The 26275-nt window shown below is 40.4% G+C and overlaps 3 protein-coding genes, 1 long non-coding RNA gene and 1 other non-coding gene across 7 annotated transcripts; 2 read left to right on the top strand and 3 right to left on the bottom strand.

The window, feature by feature from the left end:
- Window positions 1–216: 216 nt before the first annotated feature.
- On the bottom strand, window positions 217–11752 carry LOC146486519 (coiled-coil domain-containing protein 13-like). The gene is made up of 13 exons (XM_085101461.1): window positions 11425–11752; window positions 10892–10966; window positions 10096–10201; window positions 7840–7979; window positions 7053–7130; window positions 6810–6923; window positions 6047–6151; window positions 5245–5418; window positions 3970–4146; window positions 2842–3488; window positions 1789–1899; window positions 1095–1298; window positions 217–455 (listed from the first exon to the last, which is right to left on the bottom strand). Exons 1-13 carry the CDS (start codon window positions 11611–11613, stop codon window positions 290–292), a joined length of 2286 nt encoding a protein of 761 aa, XP_084957587.1. The 5' UTR covers window positions 11614–11752; the 3' UTR covers window positions 217–289.
- Window positions 11729–18322, top strand: LOC146486518 (serine/threonine-protein kinase Nek8-like). 3 transcript variants are annotated; one of them, XM_085101441.1, is made up of 5 exons: window positions 11729–12721; window positions 14083–14535; window positions 16415–16533; window positions 17029–17709; window positions 17788–18322. In XM_085101441.1, the coding sequence occupies exons 1-5, from the start codon at window positions 11866–11868 to the stop codon at window positions 17839–17841; spliced, it is 2163 nt and encodes a 720-aa protein (XP_084957567.1). In that variant the 5' UTR covers window positions 11729–11865; the 3' UTR covers window positions 17842–18322. The 3 variants fall into 3 exon arrangements, with proteins under 3 accessions (XP_084957567.1, XP_084957559.1, XP_084957575.1); XM_085101433.1 differs by having other exon boundaries at window positions 17740–18322; XM_085101449.1 differs by lacking the exon at window positions 17788–18322 and having other exon boundaries at window positions 17029–17718.
- On the bottom strand, window positions 14403–24706 carry LOC146486515 (uncharacterized). Its single transcript, XR_014860619.1, has 3 exons — window positions 24494–24706; window positions 20446–20657; window positions 14403–14542 (listed from the first exon to the last, which is right to left on the bottom strand). It is a non-coding gene; the product is annotated as an uncharacterized LOC146486515 (long non-coding RNA).
- Window positions 21248–23816, bottom strand: LOC146486517 (uncharacterized). Its single transcript, XM_085096477.1, has one exon. It carries the CDS (start codon window positions 23490–23492, stop codon window positions 21474–21476), a length of 2019 nt encoding a protein of 672 aa, XP_084952603.1. The 5' UTR covers window positions 23493–23816; the 3' UTR covers window positions 21248–21473.
- Window positions 24480–24699, top strand: LOC146486516 (small nucleolar RNA U3). The gene has a single exon (XR_014860621.1). It is a non-coding gene; the product is annotated as a small nucleolar RNA U3 (small nucleolar RNA).
- Window positions 24707–26275: the final 1569 nt, after the last annotated feature.

The following is a 26275-nucleotide window of genomic DNA, read 5'->3' as shown; positions in this document are numbered from 1 at the left end:
TCTCATGCGGCACGTAAGCAAACGTTGCACCGTGTAAATCGGCCTTTTTCCTATATACTCTCATTTAAAAACGTCACGGAGCAATTTGTTCGTATGCTTGATGACATAAGCTTATGTGGTCCCAATTTAGTCTCTTATTGTTGTTGTTGTTGTTGTTGTTTTGTTTGTTTTTTCGTTCGGCCTGGGAAGGTATAGACAAATATTCTAAGGCACACATCTCAGACACAGAACTTTAATAAGTTTCTGCAACATTTATATATAATATTTTATAGCATCAATCGCCTGCTGGCTAGCTTGGTGCCGAGCTCTGTCTAAATTGTCTGAGTCCTTGTAGGAATATCTTCTTGGTTTGATCCATCATGTCTTGGTAAAATTTCAAGTCCTCTTCTTTGGCTTTCAGCGTGGAGTTGAGCGCTTCCTTCAAAGCGTCGTTTTCGTCGGTTTGAATGGCGAGTCTGAAAAAGGGTAAGGAATGACATTCTATCAAAGGGCTGAAATGTGTCAGCAGCGTGAACAATTTATAACTCTAAATTTCCTTTCTAATAGCGTTCTGATCCTTTAATTCCCATGTATGAGATGAAGGGTACGATCACACTTTCCGGGAAACTTTTATAGAATGAAAATACTAGAATAGTATTCCGCTCACAGCACCTACACTTGGAACAGTGGGCCTATCACAGAAGAGTTTGTTACGAACCCAAAACGAATCCGGTACAATGTGAAATAACCAGCGAGAGTAGACGCCCTTTCCGGCTCTTCTTTCACTCGCCCAGAAACAAGAGCTGGCAAAGGTGTTTGCTCCCGGAGAACAGATTTGAAGGATATCTTTCCACTACAGCTTCCGGGATGAACTAGCAAAGTAAATGAAACTGGAGTTTGGCATTAAATACAAAGCCCGTGGGTACACTGCAATGGAAATCACACTAGTTGACAATTTATTATCATGTTTCTCAAAAATTTCTGAAAGGATGAACAAGAAAGTCGATGCTGGATTGAGGGAAGTACACAAAGTCGAGTACACAAATTTAACATCACTTTACAGCACCAGCCCTGTAAAACTATTTGTCATGACGTTATTTCTTTTGCTTAATTACCTGGTTGATAGTTCCTCCAAGTCTTCGATCTTTGGCTGTCTGTCCTGTACTCCACCCCCTATGCTGTACCCCTTCCCCTTTCCTTTAGCCACGCCCTGTCCCGACTGCACCCTACTCAGTTGTTTTTCCATGTGAGCCACCTGACGCCTCTCTTGCTTCCATTTGTTAGTCGCCTCCAGCTCACCGTCTTTAGCTTCATCAACTCTGAAAAGAAGAGTTATCAAAATTAAGGGAATCGATATGTTTAGGCAAGATTATTCTTACCCACGGGTAATACAGCTAAGTATCTCAGGTCACGTTGAATAAACTGGCATAGTCAGTCTTTCCTTGAGAACAAGGCTTTTTTCGTTGCGACTTGGACTCATTTTTGTAAGTATTTGCACTGTAGAATGCTATGTCGTAAAACAAAACAAAAATCTAACCCCGCAATACACTAGCATCTCATCCAGAGAGGAATAGAAACACTTTTTAGCTATTTTCATGCTTCAAAAAACAGATTTAATAGCCGGTCGCTTGCAACCTGTGTGCGATGTTTTTAGCACCAAATGTGACCTGCTTTAGGTCAGTATATGACGCATCGCACAAGCAACAAGGAGTTCACAGAAGAAGAGTTCCCATTTTCCTATCAACTTTAACCTGTTGCTACGTTTTACTTCCTTTGTAGCCTAAAGATAAACTCGTTGATGAATCTTACCGTCTTTGCAGAAGTGAGACAAGTTCTAGCAGTCGATCTCTCTCGACTTCAGCAGCCTGACACAAAGACTTGCTTTCCTGTACTTGAGATCTTAACAGCTGTGCTTCCTCGCTAGAAACAGTTGAAACATTAAACAAGGTAAACGGTGGTTTTACCAAACTCAAGATCGAATAAGTTTGAGTTGGCTGTTATTTCTAAGCAAACCGTAGTCTACCGAAAACCCGGCAGATAACACGCAAATCTCTATAAACAAAAACTTCCTATACCAAATCTCCCGTGAAAACAGCTGGACGTGAAGCTCTGGGTGGGGCTTTGGTGACTGGGCAAAATTCTAAACCAACAGTTGAGAAATCCCGAGGTTTTTACGCTGATCGCTGAGAATAACGTTACCTGACAACATTTTTCCTAAAAGCTAAGAAATTGCCGAAGATTTACGTGATAAACGAGATTTCATCACTTCCACGCAGACCTTCAGAAAAAGTTCCCTAATGAACACTTTCATAAATTTTTGTCGCCTGTCAAATCTTAATGGCTGGTGGCTGAGTACCACACAACACACAAATAAACTACACTGATACGTTTTGCTGCCGAATGTCTTCCTGTAGAGATACAGGACTGGCACTAAGGCAAAGGAAAACTTATATCGGGCCAATATTTCAACTATAGTGCCAGCCTTAGGCTCGGTATCCGCTACTCACTCGAGTCCGGTATTGGAGGGTTGGGGTGGTCGTGACCGAGGGCTCATTTCCCGAACAGCGACTGGTAATCAAGCCTAGTGCCAGGCAATACCAAGAGTCCTCAGGCGCTTTGGCCAGCGGTTGGTCACTAGGAGAGTCTCTGGGAAACTGGAATTTTACTACCGCAGGATTTCCGCGGTAAAACAATGCAAGGTGTTTTAAAAGAGGTAGCCAATCAAAAACAACTAAATAAAATACTAGTTTCACAGAGTCTCTGCTGGCGACCAATTGCTGACCAACGAGCCTGAGGACTCTGGATACGACATTGAGTGCCAGTCTTAAAACCAGTTTGTTTTATTCACATATTCACACAGACCTGCCTCCTGCACTATTTCTTCGACCCCTGCTCCCACGCCCGCCACTAGGTGGTGTGGGAGGAAGCTGGTACCCCTGTGCAGATCCTCTTCCCGATACACCTTGCAAGTTTCCTCTTGACATCACGTGCCGTCTAGCTGGACTACCAGGCACGGAAGGTGTCTGGCTTCTACTAGGTCCTTCAGGGGGCATCTTTTTCGTGGGCGGTCCATACCCATTATTTTGAGGCCCAAAATTCTCAGCACTCTGCGAGTGATGTCCTCTTGGTAATGGTCCTTCTAAAGACCCATTAACAAACCCATAGCCTGACATAGTTCTTCCTCCTTGCATACCAGCATCTACAAAACCGTAACCTGATGCAGTTCGTTCAAGTCTTTCTTCGTTCGTTGGCAAATCCTCTGTACTGCAAGCTACAGATTTAGTCTCACGTTGCGATAATTCCCTGTATTTTTCTGTAGTGTTACTCAACTCTAGCCTTGCCTTGTCGAGTTCTTGTTCCAATTGCTGTATTCGTCCGTCCCGTTCTTGGCACACCTGCCTGAGATGCTCCATCTGAGCTTTGTCTTGAGGTGTGGTCACAGCCTTGGGGGGTGGGGGTGGGGTGGCTTCCTTTTTACTTGCTGCACTTTTTAGTTGCTCTTGCTCTCTCTAAAAAAACAAGAGCAACATGTGGCGCGGATTTTATTACAATAAACAAATTAAAGATGGTAAATTTGAAGCGCGGTAATGAAATTGGTAAGATGTAATGTTTATCTTGACACTATCGTGGGACAAGAGAAACTCAGAGTCGGCCTGATGGGAATCAAATCCATAACCTTACTAGCCTGCGTGGCATCGGGCGCGCGAACAACGCGCGAGGGGAGTCGCGCGCGCTCGATTCCCTTTCTTCCTTTCCCTTTTTAGCGCCTACCACGCGCACTAAAACATTACGCAGCACGGTGGGATGAACTTTGTCCGGATATGATGACAAGCTGAACATTTCACATTTTCGGTCAAGACTTTCATGATTAAACAACTCAAATGTGTGGTAAAAATGGACAAACAAACACAGAAACAGTTACCTACATATAAAAAGCAAAGCAGTGTTCGAGCAAGCGGGAGTTCATCGAAGCCCCTCGGTACTACTTACCATAAGAGCAGCAATCAGCTCATCATCGTGAGCTCCTTTCTCCAGCAGCGTCTGTACTTGAGCCTTTAGTCCCTTCAATTCACTGGCCAGCACTTTGTTGCGAGCCTTGGCGGCGTCATGTTTCTTTTGCAGTTTGGTGTGCTCTTGTTCCAGGTTTTCTAACTCTGTTTGCGTTTTCTGGCGTTAAAAAATACAAGACGTCTACTGTAAGTTACAGTACAAGTTAGAAATAAGAGAAATTAAAGCTCGAACGGAAGATGATGTTACAGCTGACAATTAGCAATTTATAGACAATGCCCAATATGGCATCGAATTCCACACGCGCCGATTCGCAACCACGACTTTTAGCGCAATACTCTGGCGGGAAAAGTTGACGCCATGTAACATAGCGGAGAATTTTCATCAAAGTTTTCGAGCTCCCGGCGGTTAACGTGCCTACGATGCACATTGCCCCGAAAATGGTACGTGTACAAAATTTACACGGAAGGAGTCTTTCGCGCGACATTTTTAATATAGTATTTCCTATTTTTTCAAACAAATCCTCAGATCTGAAATAAAAAAAATCGAAGTAGAGCAAAAGTTGAATTAACTGTGCACGGCAAATGTGGTTGCCGAGATAGAAGAAATAGCCTAGAAAAACTGCTGTGTTTTACATCTTTTTTCCAGTGTATATTAAAAGAACCTTAACGTTTTCAATTCCTTATACAAAAGATGCTATTTGACTTGAGAGGCGCGAAACTAACAAGCTAATTCAGTTGATCTTCAGGTTAGATTTAGAGACTGTATCGGACAAAGGGATTGTATTTTGATGAACTTACAATGGCCACAGATTATCTTCCTGTCCTTCAGTAAAAAATACAGATAAGCGAACCAGGTTTTAACGAATCTACTGTACTTTGGCCTAAGAAAATCTCAAACTTAACAACCTCGTTCTGTCCAAGCAGGGACCAAACTGAGATGAAAGCTACATCCCCAATTATTAAAAACTGACCCATTGGATAACGCAGTTCCAGAGGTTTGATTGATTTAGCGACCATGGTATATGAGCCATTATACCATGCCCGACGCGTTAGGGTAAAAGAAAATATAACTAAATCAGCAAGATCAGTTAGCAATTTTCCGTGGTTGTTTTAATTAAACAATTATTCCACTCGCGTTTCTTGGATACGAGACGATTATAGCCAACTCGGCGTGCTAACTATCATCTTGTATCCAACGCGCGCCCGTGGAATAACTCTTAATCGTCCAACAAAACTTAAGCGGGTTTCGGCTAACCTCCTGAGCGTCTTTGCGATCTCTTTCCATCTTCTTCAACACAGAGCGGTGTTTTTCATCGTACTGTGACGGAGCAGAGGACGGAGACATCAAGACTGACCTCATCAGAATGTTGTTGGATGTGGCTGAGCTGCTTCGAGCAACTTGAGTTAACTGTCCTTTCAACTCCGTAACCTAACGAGAAACATAATCACTAATCAGGAAATCAATAAAGGCTGGAAACTGCTAAGCTGCTGGTATTTAGTACTTTTATGGCAGCCGGCGTTTAACTCTGGTTCTTGTAGTAATTGAAGGAGCTACAATGAAAGAATGTCATTACCATCACCCCCCCCCCCCCCCCAACAAAAAATGCAGTATATTGTACTAAGATACGTCCACTCCTCGAATATACATCCCCAGTTTAAGGAGGTTTGCCGAAATACCTTGCAGATGAGTTGGAGCCCACATAAAACAGGTGTTGGGACATCATTGGGCTACCGAGAACATCCCTCCCGACGTTCCAGGAAAGACGAAAAGTAGCGACAAAGCGTGAATTGGAAAGAATTGTAAATAATAAAAATCACCCAAATCAAATTTTCACTGCAAAGCCAAATTCTAGCTACAGCTATAAATTACCTGAGATCAACACCAGGACCAGTAGCAATACCAAGGTCAAGAACCAAAAGACATGCGAACTCTTTTATTACGCAGGCAGCAAGGCTCCTTTGTTTATGATTGTGTATTTTAAACTTTAGATCCAATTATGTAAAGCAATTGTATATTTATTTTTTAAGATGGATGAATAAAGCTTATTATTATGTACCTTATTTTGCAGTGAAGTGATCTGCTGCTGTCTTCCTCTCCACCCACTAGAGTCGTTCAACAATGAACTGATGTTAAAACCCTCCCCTACTTCCTTTGCAGGCACCTGAAAAACAACATACTACATGAACATGTGTGTACCTGAGCTGCTCCACAATTAAAAAGCATGAATTCCGATAGCCTCCATACGCAGACGCTCTTTGAGCTCTTTACACAGGGAGGAATGCGTGACGCGAGCCCAAAAAGTGACTGTGTACACAGCAAAAAAAAAAAAAAAAAAAAAAAAAAAACAAAACCCGAGTACTCAAAAGTAGAGGGCTAGAATTCTGACTACAGTTTGAAGTTTTTGTTTTATTTATTTATTTATTTATTTTTTAATTTCTCCAACTTTTGCCATTCAAACTATTAAGATGACTCCTTATTTCTTATTTTCACTGATTCGTGCCCAATTTACGCAAAACAAAACCGCTTTGTGTAAGATGCGATGCTGGTTTTCAATTCGGATTAAAAGTCTGCGAATTCAAATAAATTCAAAATACCGGGAGCATTTATTACTTAAAAAATTAAAGAGCACATTCACATTATTTACACATTTAGAACGCTTTCAAGCTCAAAAATGAAAATGCCTAAAATGTAAGAACACTAATTTCTGGCTTAATATTTCTCACCCAAAAAATTAGAAGTTCTTTTAATAATGCTACAATTATTTCAGTCTGTAGGGCCGGATAGAAATGAGTAAGCATAATCAATTAGTTGGATCTTACCTTGTGGGCAACTTTCAAGTCTTTCTTCAACTTCTCACATTGATTTCTAAATTCTGCCACTTTATTGTTTGCTTGGTTCAGTTTATCTTGTAGGGCCGTGACCTCAGAGGTGTCCTGACAATACAATGCAATTGGATTTATACAACAATTTTCGCTTTGTAAAAAAAATGAAAAACAAAGAGAACATTATGTGTTATTTTTATAACGTTCAAAAGCACAGCACAAAAAAATGTTCAAATGTACCTTTTCTGAATCTGATTTTGGTTTCTGTTCACCATTGGACTGTTTTGTGCGACCTTGCGCATTTCCTGTCAACATCAACTGAGGAAGAAATACAAGTCAGATTAAACTTAGTTCAAAACCGACACGTACAATAAGAATGAAAATACTCAGGGTCTGAGTTATTGAAGGGCCCAGAGCATAACTAATTTATGTCGCATTTCAGATCGCTGGTCTGCCTGACCTGCCAGTTGGGATTTTTAACCATGTTATTTTCAATTTAAATTATTTCTTTGTGAAGTTTAATCCTTGGCCCCATTAGCACTTGTGCTATAAACACTGCTGAGGGTAAATAAAGGTTATTTATTTATTTATTTACTTATTTAGCTCAGATTCACCACAGTTTTTGCATGTGGCCTTGAATTCCTTCAGGAAACGTTGCTCCAATTATGTTTTATCTGCTGCCTTACACTATGTTTTGTATAAAAACAGAAATCTTTCTCATACAATTGTAATCACATGTAGGTTTTTATTGCAAATGAAGCACAAAGCAGCGGATAAAACAAATAATTGGAGCAACGTTTTCCTGAAGGAATTCAAGGCCACATGCAAAAACTCCAGTGAATCCAAAATAAACAACCACGTGAGATCTGAAATGCATGTACAGCTGTTCAACAGAGGTCAGTTATGCTCAGTGAGCCCTTCAATCCAACCAAACACAAGAATGCTGGACCTTGATAACAATCTACAGTAATCAGTACTGACGTTCTACAGCTGTATGTCACAAAAGAATATAATACTGACACTGTACCTCTTTCTCCATGTCTCTTGCTTTTTTTGACAGCTGGCGCAGTCTATTCCGTTCACTCTCTAACTCTGCTGTCAGCTCTCTGTTCTTCTTGGATAGTTCCATTATTCTACCAGCAGCAGTGTCAGCAGCCACACCAGTACCTAAGTATTCAACCAATGAGGAATTGATAGTAATTCAAAGAAATCATTCAATTTTGTTAAAGTACATTAAGATTCTGAACAGGCAGGCAGGGGTTTTAAGTACACCAGTGGGCAGATGTTAGTTAACTTGAAAACATTTTATGGTCTTTTCGTTGAAAAGTTGGTTGAGACGTTAAAGTCATGTTCACAGATGGTCAAATTGCCTGGGCCCTGTTGTTCAAAGCCTGATTTAGCTAATCCCGGATTAACGTGAACTTTGATGCAAGTTTAATTAACAATTGAAGGGCTGGGAGCATAACCGACCTATGTCGAATTTCAGCCCGTTTTTCGATGTAGCTCGGATTTGTCCAAACTTTTGCATGTGTACTGCAATTCGATTGAAAACCATTGTCCAGTATTTTTTTACGCCGCTTTGTGTTTCGTATTAATGCCATTGAGAAATTTTACCATCTTGTAAAGATATATCGGTAACATTATAGACACTGGATGACCAAAAGGACAATGCACTGAGGATTAAATACTTGTATTCAATATACACTCGTTGTCTTTGAAACACGGCACACGAAAGCGGGAGCAACGAAAAGAATGCTGTCACGCTTTTATTTGATTCTGTTACAAACTACTACGTACGTGACAGGAATGTCCCAAATGTAAACAGTTACATTCTCCAAGAGAAAATGTGTCCATTTCCTGGCGTAAAATCAAGCTTTGTCCCGTTTGTCGACATATCACTCTTGATAACGCAAAATACTAGCATTCTACACGATTAACAGGAAGACATGTAGCCATTTCAACGATTAACAACGATTAACGGCAGTTCTATTAAAAGGTAAAGACTATCTATTCTTTTTATGACCAGTCGGTGTTAACCGTTTAAAAATCTATGTTAATCGTACTTTTATTGAATCATTGCCTTGAAATTGTCAAGTTAATCGTTACATACCGAATTTCAAGCCTGGCAAACCACAACTAAGGCTTGCAAAACACCTTGTATATGGCAGGATTTGTCTCTGATGCTCCCGCGGGATTTGATAATCGAATTGAAAAATTCGCCACGGCACAGTCATCACTACCAAGGAGGGATTCTTTGGACAACATTTCCACCAGTTCCTGTGAACTGCATTCGTCAATTTCGTAACTTTTCAAACGATCCATGGATGTCGTGCGTTTACAAACTTCACCAAACAAAAGCGAAACCAACTAGCCAGTACGATACGCAAGTTGTTTATCCCGACTGCCTTGATCTATTTTGGGCTTGTTACCACCCGCAAAAGCAAACCGTGATATCATCTCAAACGTTACTTATAGCAACAACAACTGGTGCGACTAAACACGGCTCGTGGACAGTGGAAACTTTTAGCCTACCGATAATTTTGAAAACGAGTCTGACGTGGACAAAACCTATAAAAAAATTTGCCTTCCAAGCGCGTTCACTTGTAGACAAGCAAACTACCAAATCCCCCTCCCCCCCCCCCCCCTGACTCAATGTTGTCTTTTGGGTCACGAACAGTTTCCTGGCAAGCATCGCTTCCCACATCAACATTGCATAAGGGGGAGGGGGGGAGGGAGAAGTAACTGTGGTAGAATTATGAGGGGAGAAACAGTAAGTGAGTGGTTTTTTGGCTGTCTGTGTTCGCGATCGGTTGTCATTGCATAGGGGGAGGGGGTGGGAGGGAGAAGTAAGGAAGTGGTTTTTGTTCTGTTCGTGTTTGGTTTTCTCAAGGAGTTTTGTCCACGATTGTAAAACCGCGAAATGTTTTCCAAACCAGGGAGAGCCAAAATTCGGACAAATCCGTGCAAAACCGAAAGCCACGCTAAAATTCGACATAAGTCGGTTATGCTCTCAGACGTTCAATTATTAATATTGTCAGATTCTCCCAAAAGATTTTAGCCCCTCAGTTTTGCTTTAGACTTTTCTTACCCTTTAGCTTGAATTAGCCTTTTAAACTATTTTAAACAAGCGAGATGAAAACCTTGATTTAACTTCTAATCATGGATTAGAGTTTATCGGCTTTCGAACAACCAGGCCCTGGTGCCTAGCTCATAATGAAACCCTTGCTGAGTTAGAGCTGGCTCACACTAGAAACAGAATGAGAAGAGTAGTTTGAATTCTTACCAGCCAAAGCCCTCTTCTCCTCGTCTCTTGCTTTGCGCAAAATCCTCATTTCCTCATCCCTTTCTCCCAGCAGCTTGTAAAGTCGACCATTTTCATCCTTCAATACCTGTAACACAATATCACTAAGTAACTGGTTTCGTGACATCAGTCTGACTAATACCAGTCAAGTACACTGTGTACGTTATTACTTTAATATTATAATTTTAGTCTGTCTTCCAAACCTTCATATGGAGGAATTTGCCCATCAAGTTTATAAAATACCTACTGTCATGTAACAGACATTAACATGTAAAGTGTAAGTATCATGTAGTCCACACTTGTAACAAATTGCCATTTTCTCCAAGACTCCTTTGGACTTAAATCCATGTAGCATATCTTAGCAAGGGCCATTGAAATCTAAAATAAAAAATTGGAGTCTAACCATGCATTTTTAGAGATAATTTAAAGCAACAATTATTCTAAAAAACAGTAACTTGATACAAAGCAATGTGCAGTGTATTGAGTTTTTTTTTTTCAAATGAAAGCTTTATTATCTCTGAAAAATGCATGGTTACCCCAAATTTTCTGTTTGGATACCAAGAGTACTTGCTAAGTTCTGCTTTCTCCACATAGTTTTAAACCGTGCAAAAATATCCCTGTATTAGTCCTGCACTACCCATAGGAAACCCGAGTATCTCAAAATGTGCAGAACGTATGCGCAGTAACAAAAGTAGGCACCGTCCTTAAAAGCTTTGACCAACTTTATAAATAACTTATAACTTTTTTGTTATGAAGAACTTTTTGTTTATAAACTGACCCTGATGGTATCCTTCAACTCCGCAACTTCCTTCTGCATAAAATCATCTGCACCACTTGGAACATCAGTATCAAGCTGGAGATTTTAAAGATAATAGACCCATGGGATGGAGTTAGTAACATTACAGTGTACATGCACTCATTACTGTCACTGGTTGAAGATCCATGATCTGACTTTATCCTCATTTTCATAATAAAGTCTCCAGCATTATTTTATTGAATGGTACGTATAGACTTAATTAGTGTGACATAACGAAACATTGAATTTGTGGAAATTTACAGCTCTCAGGTTTTATAAGGCATTTGAAAGTAAAAGGACACAGTTCCACACTACACAATGAAACTTGAACAGGCTGCCAGCTGGTCTCCCTGGGATTTTGCACGTCGCGTTTACGTAAATTAAATACTTATTTGAAACAAACCTGTTTAATAGCTCTCAAAATCCCTCGCCTTTCTTTTCCTTTGTTTGTCAAGGCAGCTTTAAAATTATGGTAATTACAAATGAAAGTAAGTTTAATGATGAAAAACACCAACCTTTAAATCCAAATTGTCACTAACGCCATTATGGCCCCACAAGTTCTCAGTCGTTGATCCTTCATCTTCTTGAGCCGTCTTCTCCGAATTTTTGGTCTTCCGTTGCTTTCTGGCCACAAGCTTTCTCTGCTGCTGGTCCTGTATTAATTGGAACTGCTGCCGCAACGATTCGGACGTTTCCAAGCTCATTTTTTTAAAAGGTTTTACGCCAAATCCACAACTGTTTGTCCGACATATTTGTTGGCAACAGACAAAGTTGTCGTGCCCAGTCCTCCCTACGTTGTTTTCAGATCGAGGCTCTTGGCGCAACACTCGAAAAACATGGCGGAAACTTAATTCCGATCTATGATCTTTATATTTGGTGTTTTCATCGCGGATTACGCATTCTTTGCACTTGATTTTTAAAGTCTCGCCTTAAGCGTTCCCTCAGCTATCACGGACATGGAAAACTATGAAAAACTCAAGAGTATAGGCCGTGGAGCCTATGGAACGGTGTACCTTTGTCGACGAATTTCCGATGGTTCTCATTTCATCATCAAGCAAATTCCAGTGGAGGAAATGAGTAAAGAAGAAAGACAAGCCGCTATGAACGAAGTGAAAGTGTTGTCTATGCTAAAGCACCCGAATATTATCGCGTATTCTGATAGTTTCTTCCAGGAAAAGGCCTTGATGATCGTAATGGAGTACGCTCAAGGAGGAACCATGTATAACTTCATCGAAGAACGTGAAGGGAAACTTTTGGACGAAGAGGAGATCATACGACTCTTTGTACAAATCGCATTAGCGATACATCACGTCCACAAACAGAATATCCTGCACAGAGATCTAAAAACGCAGAACATCTTATTAAACAAGACTAGGAAAGTTGTGAAGATCGGCGATTTTGGCATATCCAAGATACTAAGCAGCAAAAGCAAAGCGAACTCTGTGATAGGCACTCCGTGTTATATTTCGCCTGAACTCTGCGAAGGCAAACCGTACAACCAGAAAAGCGATATCTGGGCCCTAGGTTGCGTTCTTTATGAACTAGCAACATTGAAAAAGGCATTCGAGGCCTCCAATCTGCCTGCTCTGGTGTTAAAGATTATGAAAGGAAATTTTAATCCCATTTCTGAAAGGTACAGCGAGGACTTCAAGAATCTGATTCTCAGCATGCTTCAAATTGATCCAGCCAAAAGACCCACCCTTCCGCAGATCATGGCGCAACCAGTTGTGGTAAATGCACTGTTTAATCTGCGTACTGATCTCGGGCGAGTACCATGTAATAGGACTCCAAGGCCTGTTGCAGGAATAGCTGGTAAATACAGTGCTACTCATACTTTGTACCTGTAATAAACATTTCTCTTGTTTCACATTTGCAAACTACTGACTGACCCTGAATTTTTGGGATTACATAATAAACCTCATTACTAGCACATCTAATATGCATAATTTAGGCTAAACATACTGTAGGTTTTTTGGGTCTTAATCTGGTCATCAGGTTACAGTTTCCGAAGTCTACATTTGGTTGTCTGTAGTCTTTGTTACAAGCCAGTCAAATTCTGATTACTTAAGGACAGCGCCTACTAACACCAAAGTATTTTTGTCCGGTTTATGACTATGCGGGAAAAGCAGATCTTAGCAAGGGCTATTGGAATCCAAAAAGAAAATTGGGGGTAATCATGCATTTTTCAGAGATAACTAAGCAATAACATCTCTAAAAAGTGCCAAAATATAAAGCAATGTATGGGATTTCTTCCTAACTTGAAGCTTAATTACTGTATCTCTGAAAAATGCATGGTTACCCCCAATTTTCTTATGAGATACCAAAACCATTTGCTAGGTTCTGCTTTCTCCGTATAGTTTTAAATCGCGCAAAAATATTCCTGTATTAGTAGGCACCACCCATAGGAAACCCGAGTATCTCGAGATGCGCAGAACCTATGCGCAATAACAATAGTAGGTACCATCCTCAAGACACATACAAACTTGAAAATAGACACTGTTAATATGATGTAATTCCTAGAAAAGAACATTGGTTCTGGCTTCATTGGTTTAGAACTAGAAATAGAAAGGGGTCATTTTGTACATGTACATTTAAGTTACAGAGTAGGACTTAAAATAGTCCATATCTTGGCTGCAAATTGATTGCAATCATGGGCTAAATTTGTGCGGTTGGGTCTTTTGTGTGATGCCCTTACCTTGGAACAGAATGATCATCAAATTCAACCCATTGACTTCTATACACTATACCTACCAAAACCAATCTTATGGGATACATGGCCCCCAAAGTAATAAAGTCCCTGGTATAACAAGTCATACATTAACATGTATGCATTCTTCAGCACTACCATTGTTACAGTGAAAGGTATGGAAAAAGCTCCAATATGTAACAATCCATGGTTTAGCAATTCCCAGTTATACCAAACATATCCCAGAAGACTAAACTTCAAATCTACAATAACATGTTCTTGTACCCCAACATGATAAAAAAATTATTTATGCTCGTTTTGATGAGGTAATGGTCAGAAGAAAGCATTTGTGCATTTGTGGTTCAGAATTGTTTATTTGGTCCAGAAAAAATCTTACCGTAAGAGTTAATGGTTTAAAAAAAATCAGCCATTGTGATGTCATCACCTATGACAGTATTTGCTATTAATAATTGATTTGTTTATCCAGCTGCCATACCTCCGACACGTGGACGGTTCTCAAGCGGCAATCGTCCAACGGGCTCTCAAATTTACCGGACAAGCTCCTCAAACTCTGCATCTGTGATCCTCGAAGGACTTCCAGATTTGGAATCATTTTCCACTAAACCCCCTGAACCCCAGTTTGTAGTGTACCACTGGGGTGGCGGCATCAGCTCTCCCACTAAGCTGATGCTCCCGCAGCATGACTCTGATGTCGTCCAGGTCGCTTGTGGGAGAACATTGAAAACTGCAGTAACCGGTCGAGGTGGCCGTATGATCATCTGGGATTCCAACAAGAAAGCGGCAGACGTTTCTTCAGATGTGTCACCAGATAAGGAAAAGTTGTTGGAGGATCTGTGGGTGCCCAGATTTCTTGAGGGCCAGTCCGGAGTAACAATCGTGCAGGTTTCCTGTGGTGATTTGTTTGTGGCTTGCTTGACAGGTACAGACTGTATACATAAGTAGGAGAGGCCCTGTTAGGGTACAAATTAAGGGCCTTGGGGCTGTAACTTCAATGGTAACAACCAGCCATTATGTAATACAAGTCATTGTTTTATTAAAAACTGGATCATTGTATAATGCAAGTCCAGAGATTTGATTGGCTTAGCAGCCATGGTATATATAAACAATAGCCTCCATTTGGCGCGAAAATATGCTCAGATATTTGTCCGCGGACATTATCTGTTCAGAGAAGCGAACAGTTTTCGGAGGCCGAAGCTCGAGGAAAACTGTGAGCTTCGAGGAGCAGATAATGTCCGCGGACAAATATCTAGGCATATTTTTAAAGTCAAATGGAGGCTATTGTGTTTATCATCCTTCAAATATTTTTCGCAACATGCGGGAATCGGCAGGATCTGCCATCCTGACATATGTCAATCACGTCAAAGTTTGTCAGTTGGCTTCCAAAATCTCCACGTCAGATTTCGCTTCAGGTCGAAAGCGTTTGTTTGGGGAAAAGGTAAAACATTTGAAAGGAAAGTAAACTTGTTTAATTCCGTGAAAGACAAAAGCAAGATACAAGTGGCGGATAAGGTTACAGGGAATCTAACTACCTCTCGAGAACAAGCTAAAGATCACTGAAAGCGAAAAACTGTAAAGTATCGCATTCTGTAAAAAGTGTAAACTGTCGTCAACGAAACAGCCGGCGCTTTGTTGTTCTCTTCCTTTATCTCGTGTTTAATTGGAGCAGCACTTTATATCGAAAATACGATTGTGGAATTTGCTAGCCGAAAACGACTTGTGAAGAAATCGAAGCTGAACCTGCAGTCGAATACGACGCCACCGGTTGTTTTTGCCGGATTCCATTAAAGCGCTTTCTTTGCTAACTTGACATTGAATGGAGCCAGCAACAAAGTCTTTCACAATCACTGAGGATTAAACTTGTTGCTTGAGAGTAGAACAAGCTGCTTCTCTTCGTAGAGAATCTCGACATCTCGGGGTATCATGGCCGGTTTTTGTTTCATGGACGAGATTTTATTTTCGCGACCGATCTCGACCAGGTGAGGCCAGCACGAATTGCTCTCATTGAATTACAACTGTAATATTTGCTGTCGTGTGAGTGAGCTTCGAGCTTATTAATTAAACTCGTTTAATAGCTTGTTGATGGCTTTCTCATTTCGCCAGACTGAAAGAAAACCATAAATACTCTTAAATGAGATGGGCTAAAACTTTTCACCTTTCATATTTTTCAGTTTTACCACATTTTTAAAGCAAGGACTGTTAATTAAACAGAGTTCAAACCGAGAGAAAATGTCGCAAATACGAGCTTGAGTATTTCAACATTTCATTTACGAACAGCTTACCGTCAAAAACGTTTAGAGCGTATGTTGTTTTCTGGTACTGGTTTATCGACCAGCAGGTTTATCTCTTCTTCTGTCACAAAAGCAAACCGTTCCCCCTTCTTGACCTTCATTTTAATTGCAAACTTGACGTTCCTTGAAGTTTTTGAAATTGGGGAATATCACTTGGGGAATATCCTTGGATATTCCCCAGTTTTAGCTGGGGTATATTCGGTCACAGGAGGCGTTTAGACCAATCGCGCGCGAGCGAAAATATTTGATGGATCATAAGGGCCATTATACCATGCCTGAGAAATAGCGACTATTAAATTCTCTTCTTGTTGTTCTTGCAAAGGGAAATCAGAGAAGCATGATGCAGCAATAATTATTATTCCACTCGTGTTTATTGGATATTACCTGATAGATAGCCAGCTGGGCCCAGCACGCCTTCTTGGCTATCTATCACCTCATATCCAGCACGTACTCGTGGAATAATTGTTACAGTAATTATGACATGACTGAACTGTTTGTCCTTTGTTGTAGATCGGGGAATTCTCATGACATTTGGAAGTGGAACGCATGGCTCACTGGGACATGGGAACTACAATGATGTTGTGCAGGCAAAAATAGTGGAAGCTTTGATTGGATATGAAGTAGAGCAGGTGAGAAATGGGCTGTAGGGGAGGGGGGTGGGAGGGATTATTTTGCCAAAAAATTAATACAGTAGTTTTGAAATGACATCAAATTCGCGTGATACTTCCCCTTTAAACTTTTAAAAGCATTTTTTAATTGGAGATTAGTTTTCATTGTGAGATAATTATTTTCAAAGAACCAGACCCATATGGCAGAATGTATGAGGGTGAATCTTGTCCTATTTTAAGAAATAATTAATAATTTATTATCATTGGGCATGTGTAACTAAGTGGTACTTCAAATCGCATGTTTGGTTTAAGGAAGAAAAATCCCTACGTATAGAACTCTGCAGAGAGCTTGCACCAAAAATAAAAGAAAATAAATCATGCATTTCACTTAATCTTACACAACCTGAACTCATAATATTAATAACAGTAAAATAGGATTTCAGTGCTGTGCACCTTGATGTATGTTTGTCTAACTTGAATACATAGGAATTTAGAAGATTACATGATTGTTCATAGGTGTCTTGCGGCGCTGCCCATGTGATGGTTGTGACTGCTGATCGTGAACTTTTTTCCTGGGGAAGAGGAGACAATGGCCGTCTTGGGCTTGGTAACCAACAGTCGTATGCAGTTCCACAGCCTGTCAGCCTCGAACCTGGCTTCACTGCAAAAGCCGTAAGGTGTGGTGTGGACTGTTCCTTCATACTGGCTCTTAATGATAGGCTCTTGGCTTGTGGAAGCAACAGATGCAACAAGCTAGCATTAGATAGCAATAAAGAAACAGTTGATGAATCTCAGACTTTGACTCCTATCACTGCACAGCTAGTGACAGCAGAACCTGTCAAGTCTGTTACCATGGGAACATCACACACTGCAGTGCTGACGGCCAGTGGTAAATGCCTGACGTTTGGCTCCAATTCTTTTGGACAGCTTGGTTATGAGCGAGAGGGTACATCACGTGAACCTCAGGTTGTGCAAGCTTTAAAGGACAAGAAGTTGACTTTTGTATCTTGCGGCGACACTTTCACAGTTGCAGTGAGCAATGACAGGGAACTGTTCACTTGGGGTAAGGGAGCACGTGGTCGTCTAGGCCAGCCATTGGATGAGGACTGTTTGACACCCAAATCTGTGCCCTTACCCCTTAAATTGAAGGTTCTCTCCTTGTCCTGTAGCCACAGTGTTACAATGTTGTGTGGAAAGGTACTTTGAACAGAATGGCATCTTGCCAAGTGTATAATAATAAATTATACACTTGGCAAGATGCCATTCTGTTCAAAGCTGATTTTAAGTGATTTTAAAATCACTCATTTCCAACAAATTTTTAAAGTTTAATTCTCACTCAGTGGGTTATTGTGGAAGATCACAGCTCTACTTGAACTGAAGATAACTTTTCACTCGGAAATTAAAACACATTTTTACACCCAGAAAGTATTACCGAAAAAAGGCTCATTAAGATACCTTTTCCACCCCTACACAGCTTAAGAGTACATGTACATGTACTTTAATTAAATACCATACTTTTGCATGTCAAAAAGGCGCTACTTTAAGATTCATTCACAGGTGTTTGGACATGTGCAGTATTACAGGACTTTAGGTAATACAATTGTGTAGTTAATGTCCCTGTTCTCAAATAATTTGACAACTACAGCTGTATACACTTCATTCTTACTATCTTGAAATTGGTCCCTTAAGCCCAAGCGGCCATCAGAAGGCACCATCAAAAGGAAAATTACATCTTGTGCCCCAATCTCGTACCTAGAGTCCTCAGGCTCTTTTGCCAGCGGTTGGTCAACAGAAGACTGGGGAACTGGAATTTTATAAATGCAAGCTGTCACAGGACAGCCAATCCAAAAAAAATGTTTTTTTTTTCAAATTCTCCAGTCTCTCCTGGTGGCCAACCGCTGGCCAAAGAGCCTGAGGACCCTGGGTACAAGATTGGTATGTGCCCTAAAGTTCTTCTGAGAAACAATTAGATCACAAGCTCATTTAACAGCTGTCACATGACTGTATAATTTTTGGCAAGTGGCTTCACAAGTGGCTTTGCCCCTTGTCAGCTATCAAAGTCCTTAGGAACAGATCATCTTATAATAATTATTATTTTAAATACATGTACTACCATATATAACCCAATAGCTGATCCATTGATCACAGATATTCGGTAAATGATGGTGGATTTCAAGCTAGTTGGTTTGTGAGTTAGCCAATTAGATTGCAGGAGGGTACAATGTAGATCTGCAAATGCAACAGTATAAAACTCAGGTCCCCATAGGTCACATACCATAGAAGGGATAAACCACTGGTCACAATAGAAATAACTTCACTTTGTTTTGACATTGCTCTATCCATGATGCAACCTGTGCTTGGAGGGTGGGCAGGCATTGCAGTAGCATACTGGGCCTGGTTGTTCGAAAGCGGATTAACGCTTGTCATCTTGCTCGTTAAAAATGCTTTTAAAAGCTAGAGGTAAAGAAACTTCTACTTCTTTTACTTACTTCTGTAAGTCAGAGTAAAGGAACAAAATTCTTTTTGAAGAGTCTTCGTTGGTTAGTAATCGAACTCGACTTGAAGTTCACGTTAACCCAGGATTAAGCTTAATTAGGCTTTAAATAACTGGGCCCTGGTCCCCTGGGGTAAATGGGGAATTACACAGGGGACAGACTCAGGGAGTGGGTCGGGAAGGACTGTGATGAGTAAGGTCATAGGAGGGAGGGAAGGGGTGGTGGGGAGAGCACATGGAAACAACCCAAGTATGAGCAAGGTTGCTATGTAGAGTGGACTATGCTCTCAAATATTGACTAATGCCAACAAATTTGAGAACAACAAATACATTTTTGTTCCATCAAAAATTTCAATATTTTACAAGAGTAGAATGCTAAGCAATAGAAAGAAAGTTTTGGGATTTTTGTATCATCACAATAAATTTATCAAAATTTATCTGATTTTAATAAGATTAATATCCAAATTTTTCAAAAGGAGAATCGATCAAAAAAAAAAAAAGAAAATATTTGGACAAGATAGACGTGTGCTTATGGAAAAAAATCTTGCAAGAGTAGCATACAAATATATTATGTAGTGTGTAATATATTATAGGTAAGAAGGAGAGGAACGGAGAAGAAGAGATGATGTTAAGCACTAGAGTATCTTATAATTATTATTAAAGGCGGCCATAAATTGTCTTCTGGTCGTTCTTGCAAAGGTCTAGTAATTTTTATTGATTGTTTTTAATAAAATAATTATTCCACTCGTGCTTGTTGGATATGTGATGATTGTAGCCACTCGGTGCTATACGCCTCGTAATGCAATTCCAGGGATTTGATTGGCTTAGCGGCGGCAAGACATTAAATTGTCTTCTGGTCGTAATTGATCCCGGGGGGGGGGGGGGGGGGATACTCCCTTATATGGGCTATGTAAGTATGTGCGGCGCCAAAGGGTATGGTTTTTCAGCCGCTTTGGTCATAAATAGGGTATCGATTTTAGCCATTTTGCCGCCATTTTGGTAATAAATAGGGTATCAACTTTTTCATCATGATGTTTACAGCAACTGTGTACGTGCCGCAACGGTTTGTCATACGCTCCGGTAACGCGCTGGACTCCAGGGGTTTTTGAACTGAAGTTGACCGGACACTATCAGGTCATAAATAGGGTATCAAATTTTTGGTCAGGTCATAAAGAGGGTAGGGAAAATCGCAGATTAGGGTGAGGGTTTTGGGAAGCGGGCCGCACACCCCTATCCATTTTTTTCTTGGGAGTACCCTCCCCCACCCCCCCCCCCCCCCTTCATCCCGGGTTATTGATTCAGCAAGATCTAACAATATTTCCTAATTGTTTTGAATTAAACAATTATTCCACTCGCGCTTGTTATTTATAAGATGATTATAGCCGATGCGAATAATTGTTAAAGATACTCGTTTGAGCGAGTTCAGTAGGTGACCTTACCAACCGCTAGTCTCTGTGATGTATCCGTCAATTCCAGAAAATACCCCACGGCCGGAACAAACGAGGTGTTCAAGGTGATTTCTTCGTTTCTGGGCTGATCTTCATTCGAATGAAAGTTAATCCAGGCCAAACTAAGTCTCAAGTCTCATTTCTCATCGTCGTTCAAGTGACCATCCTGTGGATCTACCATCTCATATTTGTTCTCCTTAGACCTATAGGTAATGACAAATTTATCCCAGATTGAAAGGAAGTGAGAGTTATATGGCCTAAAATCACGAGCCCGTCAAATACCCCTGGGTAAACTATTGCCCGGCCCCAGGGACGGACAATGTGGGAAAATGCCCCATTTATATAATGCCGTGGGGAAAGGGCAATGGTGGAGTGGAATGTGCGTTACTCAGTGGTAAGAGTACACGATCAGTGTGTGGAAGGTTATTTATCAAATTTGACTCCTGATGCGGGGAACCACATAAGAATTGTTTTCTGTGTAAAAAGGCTGAAAAAAAAATGGTAGTACTCATTTAGCGGCGAGTTTACTTGTTATAACCCCCCACTCGTTAATTTCCTCGCGTTCGCATTGGACAAAACACATCATTTAGTAAATAATGACATGTTTTAAGGCACGTTTTCCTGCTGCTGCCGAAATACAGAATTCCCTAAATTCTCCCGAAAAGAAGCCCCTAAAAATGTTTCTTGAACGAAACTCTTTTTCTGAATCTTTCGGTAGCTTATTTGTAGCGATTGTATAAGAATTTTACAATGAATAAATTTATTCTAAAACGTCAGTGTTCAATTATTATTATTATCATTATTATTATTCGAAGAAGCAAAGACTTAGAAAAACATTTGACTATAAAAAATTGCGATAAAACATTTCGTAAAAACATTATAAAAAGGTTAAAAAACACGACGTTTCGATGTACATTACATCATTATCAAGTGAAATTAAAAATGCAAGATTGCGGCTATAAATACAAAAATGGACAATAGATATTAATTAAAATAGTAGCATTGAAGAATGCTACCGGTTAAACAAAAAGTTTCGCACGTATAGAGTCCGTTTGAGTGTTCAAGCAAGGCTTAAGTTTCTTGATGTTCAGCATTTCAAATACCAAACAATCAAATTTGCTCTGACACTTTCTCAAGATGTTAAAATGGCCCTGATTCAATAGGTGTTTGCTCCCGTGAGCTTCAAGAAAATGTTTGCCAATTGCCGAGTTCTTGTGCTCAGCAACGCGTTGAAAAAGGTGTCTGGCTGTATAGCCGACATAATCTGCATCGCACAGATCACATGCAAAATAGTAAACAACGCATTGCTGATTCACAATCGACGGCTTAACTTCCCTAGGCTTAAGATCATGTTCTAATTTCCTACTAACAAAAACTGGCTGCAATATGGGGCCAATCTTATTACTTAGGTCGTTAAATTGCCTGCGAACCGCATTGGCAGCTACTTGATCCTTAAAAGGAAGGATAATTCTGATCTTACGACCGCCTTCAGGCTTCTCTTCCGCTGCCTGTTCCGATACATTACGAAGAAAATTACTAATGATGGAATCTATGAGAGCCCTAGGATAATCTAGGCGACTGAAAATTGAGCGCAATTTGTTACATTCTAAATTGAAAGCTTCTGTTGTGGAACATAGAGCGTACGCGCGATGTAACATTGTTTTCACTAAAGACACCTTGTATCGTTTGTCGGTATGGCTATGGTAATGCAAGAGTAAGCCACTGTTCGTTTGTTTCCTGTAAACTTGAGTTTCAAGTTTAGTCCCACACTTGATGATTTCAATGCCAATAAAAGGAATCCTACCACTGACAGGGAGTTCCATTGTAAATTTCATGCTGGGATGGAGACCATTCAGAGTATTGAGAAACTCAGAGGCAGCGTCACCACTAGGCATTTTAGCCAGGGTATCATCCACGTAACGTTTGTACAGGTCAGGCATCAGACCATCACGGGAGAGCTTCTCTTCCAGGTGACACATAAAAACATTAGCCATCAGAGGACCAAGAGGGGAGCCCATGGCCACCCCATCAGTCTGTTCGTACAAAAGACCATTGAACTGGAAAAGCTGGTTGGTTGTAGCAATTTCCAGTAATTTGGCAAGCTGATCCTTCTGCAAGTTAAGGCCGTAGGTCTTGTTGAACCAATCGTTGGTGAACGCTTTGTGGACTAGGATGTTAATCGTCTCACTCAAAGGTACGTTGGTGAAAAGTGATGTCACATCATAGGAGACTAAGATGTCATCCTCATTCACGGAAATGGTACGGATTTCATCAGCAAAAGCAAAGGCATCAGTGATTGTGTAGTCATTGATGGAGAGTGGCTTAAGTTTCTCTTCGAGCCATTTGGCGAGATTGTAATTGTAGGCGCCAGTTGCTGATAAAATGGGTCTCATACTCAGTGTGGCTTTATGGGTCTTCGGAAGGCCATACAAGTGTGACAATCTGGAACTCTTCGGAGAAAGCGAGTTAGCGATCTCTTCAGGTAGAATTTGACGTAAGGCTGTGCGCAACTCTTTTTCTTTCTGTAAGAGCGGGTGGAAATGTTGAGCTGGACGTCCACGCCTCTTTGGTCGCTTTTCATCAACATGTACGAACTTAGAAGTGTTATCGATTGAAGCAGCGCTTAGAAGACGGATGTATTCGGTCTTGTCCATTACCACTACGCCAGAACCTTTATCAGGCTTGGTGATTATGATGTCGTCACGTTTCTTCAAGCGATTAAGAGCATTCAAAAGAGCCTTTGGTGGTTTGGGGCTTGTACGATGGATATAGTTCAAGGCGATTGAGCGTAGAGTTGAGCTTGCCAGTTCCTTCTCAGAATCATCCAACAACGGCTCTATTTTCCAATATGCTTTCTCAAAGCTCGCATGTATGTCGATGGGCGAGACCTTTTGTGGTACTGAAAACTTCAGACCTCTGCAGATAAGAAGCTTCTCGAAGAACGTAAGGCGATAAGAAGATAGGTTGTTTATATGCTCATTGACATCAAGCTTCTTTGATATTAATCGCGAGATTTTGCTGACATGGCCCTTCATCATTTCTTCGTACTGGTTGTTGCGTAGAACACTCAATGTTCGCAAGATGGCGATGAAGCGAAGCAAAGAGCATTTATCTCGGAGATCTTTGTAAGCATTCTGTACTTCTTCTCTGAGGTGTTTGAGCTGGGAGAGTTTGAAACTCAATTCCTCTTCGATGACATCCTTTTGATAAGTTTCTGAAGATTTCTTCCATTTGCGTGCTCTTGTACGGTCGACTTGTGCGAAAGTTGGTGTAACACCAAAGTTCAAACATAAACGTAAAAATTCAATGGCGCCTTCGCATTTGATGAGGCGTTGACTACACTTTTCAAGACGTCTGAAAAAGTGCAGTTGGTTATAGCCGCAATCTTGCATTTTTAATTTCACTTGATAATGATGTAATGTACATCGAAACGTCGTGTTTTTTAACCTTTTTATAATGTTTTTACGAAATGTTTTATCGCAATTTTTTATAGTCAAATATTATTATTATTATTACTATTATTATTATTATTATTATCATTATTATTATTTTTGTTTTCGTTTCAGTTCTGTCTTTCATTCTTTCACATTTTGAAGTAACAGTAAGTTTATGCACACCTCACTTTTTTTATACATATTTGCCCAATGACACCTTGGTCATTTCTTGATTAGGTTATATGTTTTAAAACATTGTAAACTATAGTGCGTCGCTATTAACTGAACGTTCAGTACATGTTCTTTTTAGTAGTGATTATTTAACCTGAGTGTCCACGATTAGCAGCAATGCTAAATACTTTGATACTAGTACTTGTATAAGTTTTGTCTGCTTCTATGAGACTCCATGCGAAATCAATCGAAAGCTAAATATTGACCTACTAGGCTTTCCCATACCATTTCACCACCGGCTAGAAAAAATAGAAACTAGTTCGACAACTGCGCATGCGCATTGAAAACCATTCCGGGTTCTCTCCCACATGTGCAAGAATTCTATTTTTAATGACTTCCTTCGATTGACCACTTCCAATCAAGACCGTACTTACTAGGATCATTTCTATAGTACTTGTCCCGTCTTTGTACCCCAACAAAGACAACTCCATCAACCGTGATGACGATGCGAAGCGTTCACCTCTGAGCGCGAAGCACGTCGCTGGCTTTGCCTTCATGGCAATCGGTTAGCGGCGATTGATGACCGTTCCTTTTCCTCCTTTAGTGGGGAACTGGAGGAGGTGATCGCATTCTGAGCGGTTGATTTTTATTATTATGCAACTGCAGAAAAAAGACAAAAACCCACTCTGTTGTTTTTGTTATTGGTCTTCAGTGACAGTCGATTTAGTTTAATTCAGACCAGAAGTCTTTATTCGCCATATTGATGTACAAAATCGTCAATAATATTTCCCCATTATATCTGAGAAAGGTTTTCACCAAAGAATCAGATGTCCACTTCTATAACTTGGGAAATTCATCCGATTAATTTCCATATTCCTAAACCTAATTTGGAGATTGCTAAATGGAGCCTTCAGTATAGAGGATTCTGTCGTCCAGAACAACATCCCCGTCGAAGCAAGAGTTTAGGGTAGCCTGAGTACTTTTAAATCCTACTTACTGAGCTGAAAAAGCAAGATGAAGAGTTTAAACTGATTAAACTGGTTCTCGCAAGCGCCTTAAATAAAAATTACAACAAAAAGACTGAGATACTTGATTATGCCGCGTGCTTAAATTTCGAGAAGTCATGAATTTTAATGTTTCTATGAATGTCCCATGCATAATTTATAACTTGAATCTTTTGATCGACTGAATACAGTCTTCCGTTCGACCAACACGCCGGATTTTAGCGTTTGAAAAAACAAATTCGAGCCTTAAAGTACGGTGTATTAAGTTTTAATCTTACACATCGCAAGCTGAACTTTTGGCTACAAATTTTGTTCACGGATTCTACGAACTGGAACATTACATTTGAAACTGATATATTACTCACAGGTCGGGCGGTCCGATCGGCGTTGAAGCGATTCATCGGAGTCGACCGATCTCACATTACACGCCGGCGAGCAAATGGAGAACTTGCTTTTTGATTACGACCACCCCACGCTTCGAGTGTTCTTCGTTTCAACGATTATCATTCTTGGACTTTTGATCATAAACGACTTGATTCCTTGGGGACCTTTGGGAGCAGCTCGTACAAGACGGCGTAGAGAAGGCAACGAGGTTTTAATAATTCTGGCAATTTTAGCCCTGGCTGTTGAATGGGCCGTGTACATGTTCTTATCATAAGGTGAAAATAACTGCGGCACGCAGTGAGAACATAAGCTCGCGAATCTTTCTTGTGCGGTGGATAGAAGTTACCTTGCTTCTTCGGGTCAAGTTGTGTGTATTTTTTTCCGCTTCTCATGTTTACGTTCTTGGATCGGAACGCATTTCGACAGTTTTCAAGTGTTGAACAACTATTTTTCTCGTTCTCCGATTTTCTGATATTTAACCGAGAATACAATTTAATTTGAGAGTGGATTTTTCAATCACGTCCTGCCCCTCTAGCAGGATTTAATCCGTTTGTAAGGTTGTATATACATGGGGAACTGAGAGCATTTTTAATCATTCAGTTGGTCGATGTTCGCTCATCAAATGTGTAATTTTGTTCTCGATTAGTTTTTTTGTTTTTTTATTGACTTGCTGCTTTTATCCAGGGCTAGAAGAAAGCAGAGACATTAAAAACAGCAGAATTTGCGAGTGACGAATGAGATATATAAAACATATAAAAAGAAAACAGAAATGATTGCCGGTGGACAATTTGAATGTGGCCGGTTGACATATTTTTGTCATTTGAATTG

The sequence above is a fragment of the Pavona decussata genome, unplaced genomic scaffold (genome assembly GCF_977016875.1).
Source record: "Pavona decussata unplaced genomic scaffold, jaPavDecu1.1 SCAFFOLD_21, whole genome shotgun sequence".
Classification (NCBI taxonomy): domain Eukaryota; kingdom Metazoa; phylum Cnidaria; class Anthozoa; order Scleractinia; family Agariciidae; genus Pavona; species Pavona decussata.
This window is presented reverse-complemented; position numbering and strand designations above follow the sequence as displayed.